Below are 7846 nucleotides of genomic sequence, written 5' to 3' on the forward strand. Positions count from 1 at the left end.
GTCATCTTTCCTTTTTCTTCTCCATGAATAAACTACCTCATGGGAAACTTCACTGAATTTCATAGATTTAAACAGAATAAAGATGCCTGGTTTCCATACCAACCATGCCTGCTTCTCTTTTGTTTCTCATTCATTTATTTATTCATCTATTTAACCAACAAATCTTTATTGAGTACCACAAATATTTATCGTGTGTGTAGGTACTGATGGGAAAACTAGGAAGATCAAAGTAGGTCTCCTATCCTCATAGAGCTTCATGTCTAGTGAGGGAGAGAAATACTAAATAAACACTCAAAAGTGCCATCCATGTCATCCAGAGGCCAGCTTGGACTTCCCTGCCTACTGAGAGGTAGATGAGATTGGCTGGAACCTCCCAGATCCACATCCTGGGGGGTCAGAAGCTCCGCTCAGCACATATCCGGACCCCTCCGACTCATGGTCTCGCCTCCCGCCAGGCTTCTCCTGCTCTGGGGTGAAGCAGGCATTGTTCTGTGCCTCTTTCAAAGAAGACAACTCATCCTTTCCTCAATTTCCACTAGACACTCATTCACATAAAGCATTAGTAAGTATGACTGACTTTAACCAAGATTTAGGGGTAGGAGGACAGTCCACAGCATGGCTGCACAGCAAACGAATGTGAAAACATTTGGAAATTCATGGTTTTAAAAGTCCATTCAACCACTCAGTTTCTCAATACTCAGTTTCTCTTCAATACTCAGCCTTCTACCATCTCACTGGTTCCTCCTTTCTCCATTTCCTTTCTCTCCTCCCCCTGTGTTTCTCTTCCTACAACTGCTCAGAAGCAAGCAACCAACCACCACAATAACAAACACAATGAACAATAAACAAATCCCTCTATTCTCTCATGGAGCCTGACCATTTTTTTGCTTGTTTGGACCGCTGAAGACACTCATCCTCTCAGAATTACACTGTCTACTCCAAAAAGCTTATCTATGTATTATATTCAACAAGGATATTTTCTATCTTAAGAGAAATTTTGTTGCCATCTGTTAAGATATATATCATTAATCTAGATATATTACAAATTAGGATGTGTGCTCTCACAGAAAATTAGGAAGTACAATAGAGTACAGTTTTAGGACTGGGGGATTGGATTTAAACTGAAGAATTAGGGAAGGAAAGCTTCTTTGAGAAAGAAAAACATTTCTGAAGACTTAGCTAGGCGAAGGGCATTTCACACAGGGAGACGTATGAAAATACATGCAGAGGTGTGGAGGGAGGAAGGAGTTTGGTGCACTGGCAAAACCAAAAAGAGGCCAGCATGGCTAGTAGACCCTAAAGAGGAAGAGGAGAAAGAAAGTGGTGAAGGTGCAGAAGTAAGCAGGGGCCAGGTCCCATGGGAGCTTGTCATCCATGTGACTCCAAGTTTTAAATTCCTGGCTCTTCCCTAACAAATGAAATGACTTCATGAACTGTTTTTACTAAATGTTGATTTTATTGATTTTCAAAACAGATGTGCCAAAGCAAACTCATATAGACACATAGACACACACACACACACACACATGTTATGTAAAGCACCTCCCCCAAGGGCCATATAATTTGGCATTATTATGAAGTCTACTCTATAGCCATATATATGATTCTGGGTCAGCCGGGTAATTAGCTGAAAATTATCTTCATATTCATTTTCCTTCCACAGGAATGTTTCCTTCAGAGAGACCCAGAATATGAACCTTTCTTTAACAGCTTTAAAAAATGTTGTCTGCCAGCAGCGCATGAATTCTCTATCATCATTCAGGATTTGTATCTGCCCAGCTGACACACCTATTTCCGCCAAAAAGCAAGTAGCTTCTTGCTCTGCTCTGTGCCTTACTATTGGCAAGGCACTGCAGGAATCGATTTAAGCTCTATTTACCACCAGGGTAAACTGCCCTTCTATAGCATTCTTGTAGAAAGGCATTTCGGGGGGGTCAGTATGTCCCCATGTATTTACAGGTACTGAAGATGACATACACAAACACTCTAGACATTGTGCCCACTCATTACTGCCAATGTTAATCTGGCCCTTGGCACTCTACACATCACAATAGATTCATGTATTCATGATGATGTTCATTCTATTATTTTCTGAAAATAAATTATTTTGTTTGCTCTCCCAATTCTACCTACCCCAAACTACCTTACTTTTCTTCTCCACTCTTTCCTTTCAACTGCTAATAGCCATGCTTTTAAGCTGTCTTTTTATTGAAAGTAATAAATTAAGGCATTCATCTTCAGAGGTTTCACCTTTGCATAAGAGTCAGCAGCTTACACACTAGCATGCTCACAGTGCTGAGTAGACAGAAATTCATTTCAGTAGTAAAAACATTCACTGACCTTAGAAAGAAAACTTTCCATTTATAGTTACTGGCTAGTCTTGCACAATTGTAACTTTCCAATACAGAATAATACTTTAAAATTAAGATATTTTGAGGAATTTGTATCTTCTGCGGCTCCTCAAAATGAAGCCATTGGCATTTGTTGAGACTGAGTTTGCTGGAGGTACTAAGACTACAGCTGGTCATCTTGTGAGTCAGTGCTTACGGTGGAAACTTGGCTACTGGTATCGGCAGTTTCATAGCACTTTTGGTCTTTGGCAAAGTTGATGAAAACCTGATTTTTCAAGGGAAATAAAGCCATTAGTACTTGGTAAACCAAAGGAAGAAATAAGGTGTGTGTGTATGCACAATGGGAGAGCTAATAAGAAGAAAACTAGATGTCATAGGGGCACACCCAAACACAGAAACAAACTCTCACTAGGAGTCCTTCCTTTAGGTATTGAAATTTATCTGGGGTTTGAAAATAATATCTATATCTACAACTATAAATACATTTATAATCATAATATAAATCTAAAGCTATAATTAAATATCTATAGCCACATATTTGTATCTATTTGATCTGTATCAGTATCTTTCAAGTATCTTTTAACAAGGAGCCCAAACCAAGCCCTTGTCAAATGTTTGTATGATGATGTTGAGAGAAATTTCACTAGTTTCAAGAGGTTCGCTAGTTTCAACAGTTAATGCACTAAAATAAAATTTGTATACAAAGCTCACATTAACATTATGTTCAGTAAGCTTATTATTTAACAGGCAGAACTTTATGACTTTGTTTAAAATTCTATTAGTCATAGATTCATCCAGAAAATATTGAGAGTCTACTTTGTGCCAGACATGATACTGGTAATTGGTTACAAGTCAAAGGATAAATCTTCTGTGTTGGTAAGGCCATAATTGCTTAACTTCCCACAAAAAATTGTCCATGAGATGCAGCATGATTCAGAGGCCTCTGTAGCCTCACTTTCAGACCCATTCCAGTGATAGGTCCAATCAAATGTTCTATATATCAGGTTGGTTGAACTGTATAAAACTAAAACAGTGCAAAGGTGATGAAGGATGTTCCATGATGCCTCGAGTTATCGAATATAAATGTAATTAAGACAGATGATGTGAATGAAACAAAAGAATCCTGCATTTACCACTTTGGTTGCCTGAATCTAGCAGATCTAAAGCTTTGGCACCAAATTCTCACTAGATAACTCCATCCTCCCCTAATCTAGGAAGCCAATCAATAGAAATGTTATTTAAGAAACCTACCAAGGAAAAAGTAAGGAAAGTGTTAACAGCTATTTGTTTTATAGATGAAAATAACTGTTGCTTTACATATACAGATAACTGATAGGTACAGATGTCTTATAGAAGGAAAAAAATATTTTCTCCATTAAAAATAGTTAACTCTTTTCATATTTTTTCCTAACATCCTCAAATGCACTTAGAAATAAATTAAGCTAACTTTTTCAGGTGCAAGTTTAGATACTGCTTCAATCAAAAACAAATTCAATGTCATTAAAAAGCAATAATCAGAATGTATAATAATTTATGTGACATTGTGCACATGGATCATGGTATCCAGCTTACCTCTTCCAGAGTAGTCTGACTCACTAAGAAATTTGTGATATTTAAAGCAGTCTTGTTGGTTTCCAGCAGATCAAAAATGTTTGCTACTCCTCCTGCGGTGACCGGCACATGATACTCTAGCATGCTGAGGTGCTGATCCTGTGGGAACCAAAGGGAAAAAATGTATTTCTCAATGTCAGGTAATATTGACTTGACTAGACATAACTTGACCAAGAGCTAAGAAACGTACTGAAATTCATTCCTCTGAAAATGATGTTACATTGTAAATAATGGGTATGTTTTGAGATTAACAGCTTTCAAAGATGAGATAAAAAGTTTTATGAATGTCCAAGAGAAAACAAATTAAAAAGCTAATGAAAATTCCAAAATATTCTACATTCACGTGCACTTATAAAGACATTATAGTCTTGCCTAGGAGAAAATATTGTGGAATGGTATTGCCTATGTCAGATTACGCTTAGCTCACATAAGCGTTTTCAGAGATAACTTTTAGAAATTTCATTTTTTTTCAAATGTTAAAATTGTTCTAAAAGGCTAAGGATTAGCTGTTCAATTTATATTGGCTATAGTTGCCAGATTTCAAAAGCATTGTCTATGAGAAACCTCATTCAAATAATGCTACATTCTTTCTTAACTCACTCTAAAATACTTTTCAGTTTATTTAGTCTGTAGTATCACCATCAATTTAGTAATCTATTCTTATTTCCTTGGAGTATCTTCAACATTTTGCTTTTCTGCATATTTCATCAATTATCATATCTTATTTATTTTTCCTCTAAAATAACTCTCAAATGTAACCTTTCCTCTCTATCTGCACCATCAATTTTACTAACTTGCTGCTCATCACTCCACATCTGAGTTATTGCAACAGCCTCTTCAGAAGCTTAGAAACCATATACACTCATATGTTCTGGCAGAAAGTAGCTAGGATAATCTTTCCTAAACACTAGTTTGGTCAGGATGTTTTTTTTACTCCATAAACAATCCCTGTAACCTATATTGATCAGATCAAGATTGTATATTGCAGCCTGGTATTCCAGACCTGCGTTACTGGAAACCCCTCTTCTCACTCCTTTGCTCGCTGTCTAGCCCCTCTCATTGATTTGTGTTTACATCATACCTGTCAGTGCAATCAGGCTATCTTATCGATACTTATTTTTACTCCCAAATTGTTGTTTGGTTATTTCCCTTTTAGAGATCTAGAAACCATCACATACTTGTAGAGAATGGTCTGCTTAGGAAGTAATCAAACTTTTATCATCACTGCACTTGTCTTGTATAGCGCTAGTCCCCTGAAGAACAGACCAGGGCAAATGTAATCTCATCACTCAGTGAATAAACACAGATTTCAACCCAGAAGTTCACTGAAAGAAGAAGTACTATGACCAACGTGGTTTGTGAAAAAAAAAAAAAAAAAAGAAAAAAAAAGTGTCCTTTAATTTTTAAATTTGATTTTAATTTAGATGATAGAAAATGGACTTTGATAAGAATCAGAGGTTGAGGCAAAGGTATTTTGTAGAGATAAAAGAATTGTTTTTAAAAAGGGACTCTATTTTGCTCTCCAAAATCACTTCACGTTAATATGGTGCCTGACAGTTTATGAAGCATCTTTGTGGACATTTTATCATTTAGTTCTCACACCAGTCTTGTGAAGTAGATATCAACAGTATTTGTAAAATAGGAATACGAGGCTCAGAGACTTTAAATGTCTTGCTGGAAATCACATAGGCAGAGCTGGACCTCAGCCCAAGTCTTCCAATTTCTGTTCATCATTCCACACCTGACTTCCGTTTAAAAACAATCACTTGCTATAATCATCTTATATCAATTACCTGCACATCAAAGATGTTACAATGATAATTTTTTTGTCAAGTGCATTTAAATATGTACTATGTGAGATTTATATGTATATATCTGTGTGTGTCCATCCTGTTGATATGTATATGTAAGATGAAATTAATTGAGCAATGTTTCAAGTAGTGTGTGATTTAAGAACTTGATTTCCAAGCAATTCTGCTCAAAACTTTGTGGGCTTATCTTTCAAGTGAGGAAAGCAAAGGAGATAATCTCTTCTAGCTGCGACATTCTGGAAATTTGTAATTTTTTTTTTCTTAGAAGAAATGCCCTTGGTCATATGTATCTGTCATTCCTCAATTCCCTAACATATGTAACTAATAATCTAGTTAAGCATACAACCTGAAAAGTAATACAATACGGTCATAAAGCCTTTGTGAGGAAGAAATAAAGGTATGTAAAAGGACTATGTTACTCTTAAGTAGCTACAAAAATATATAACTAATTTGAAGATTTTATCTGTTAATACTAAGTGTGCTTCAGAGTATCTTAAGCATCTTGAACTAATAAATATACATTGATGAATAACAAGGCTATGGTCAGCTTGAAAATGACAAACATCCACTACAATATTAGATTATAGCTATCAAAACCAGTCAATCTCTTACTTTTAAGTATGTTTTTGGAAAGTGAAGTTGCATGAACCTTGTGAGGGGCTCCATGCTCACTTTGACATTCTTCACGTGAACCTTGACGGTAAATCCTCGTCCAAACCTAGAAAGAAGTGCAAAATACAGTATGAGTTATGTTTTGCTGAAATAGCTCCTTTGGAATTCTAGATAGTGAAACAGGACCCAAGCTGACCATGATAGCCCCTTTTCCTATATAAAGACTATCATTTTGCTATAAAAGTTCAGGGCCTGTTGCAAACTGGAAATAGTACACTGCTATTACTTTTTATTTATTTCTACCACTATACAAAGTCAGATCCTTTGGACAAAAGTTGCATTAGAAAGAAAATACAAAATCCTGGCTTTCTTTGGCATCCATGAATTGGTAATTGATGTAAATTCCTGGAGCTACATACTTTCTAATTTAAAGCAAAGAGAATCTTTAAAGGCAAGTTATTGGAGATTTGATGTCAATAGTAAAGATTAAAATCACTGGGGTTTTAAAAATAAATAATAAATCAATATACTAGCTAACAGTTTGCACCAAAAATAGAGTTTGTAAACAAGTCACAACAGACTCTCTGGGAACAATATACAAGGCCTTTTTCATCCTTTTTTCTTATCTTGGTTAATATTGTCTTATAAGAAAGCCAAGCTGTTGTACAGACAAAGGTATAAAGTAATGTCATGATGTTGGAAGATTAACATGGACATGTATAAATGCATATGCACTATGATAAACATAAAAATATTAATTTAATTTTAATTTGATAGTATGATATTTATGCACATCTCCCCAATGTATTTTTGGTGAAAAGGTTTTGAATGTAGTAAAAATGTTAAATAGCTTGCTGAAAGCCTGTTCAAATGGCAAATGAACATTCTAGATAAAAATCGATGCCTTCATGTACTTGTCAAGGTCTAATTTGTTACCAAGATAACGTTTTTGTGTGTGTGTGGTGGTGGGGGGCTTCTCATTGCGGTGGCTTCTCTTGTTGCGGAGCTCGGGCTCTAGGAGCACAGGCTTCAGTATTTGTGGCTCACTGGCTCCAGAGCACAGGCTCAGTAGTTGTGACGCACAGGCTTAGTTGCTCCGCGGCATGTGGGATCTTCCCGGACCAGGGCTCGAACCCGTGTCCCCTGCATTGGCAGGCAGATTCTTAACCACTGCGCCACCAGGGAAGTCCTGTCATTTACTTTTTTTCTTTGAATTTTTGAATTATATTTTATTTATTTTTGTATACAGCAGATTTTTATTAGTCATCAATTTTATACACATCAGTGTATACATGTCAATCCCAATCGCCCAATTCAGCACACCACCATCCCTGCCCCCATGCGGCTTTCCCCGCTTGGTGTCCATACATTTGTTCTCTACATCTGTGTCTCAACTTTTGCCCTGCAAACTGGTTCATCTGTACCATTTTTCTAGGTTCCACATACATGCGTTAATATACG

At 36.4% G+C, this 7846-nt stretch overlaps 1 protein-coding gene across 1 annotated transcript; it reads right to left on the reverse strand.

The window, feature by feature from the left end:
* Positions 1–1434: 1434 nt before the first annotated feature.
* Positions 1435–6520, reverse strand: LOC113616867 (ATP-binding cassette sub-family A member 12-like; the record flags this gene model as incomplete). Its single annotated transcript, XM_027100243.1, has 3 exons — positions 1435–2616; positions 3924–4061; positions 6386–6520. Coding segments are annotated over 3 exons (375 nt in total), but the record flags the coding sequence as incomplete, so codon positions are not given.
* Positions 6521–7846: the final 1326 nt, after the last annotated feature.

The sequence above is a fragment of the Aethalodelphis obliquidens genome, unplaced genomic scaffold, assembly GCF_003676395.1.
Source record: "Aethalodelphis obliquidens isolate GAN/ISIS:26980383/991018 unplaced genomic scaffold, ASM367639v1 scaffold685, whole genome shotgun sequence".
In the NCBI taxonomy this organism is placed as follows: Eukaryota; Metazoa; Chordata; class Mammalia; order Artiodactyla; family Delphinidae; genus Aethalodelphis; species Aethalodelphis obliquidens.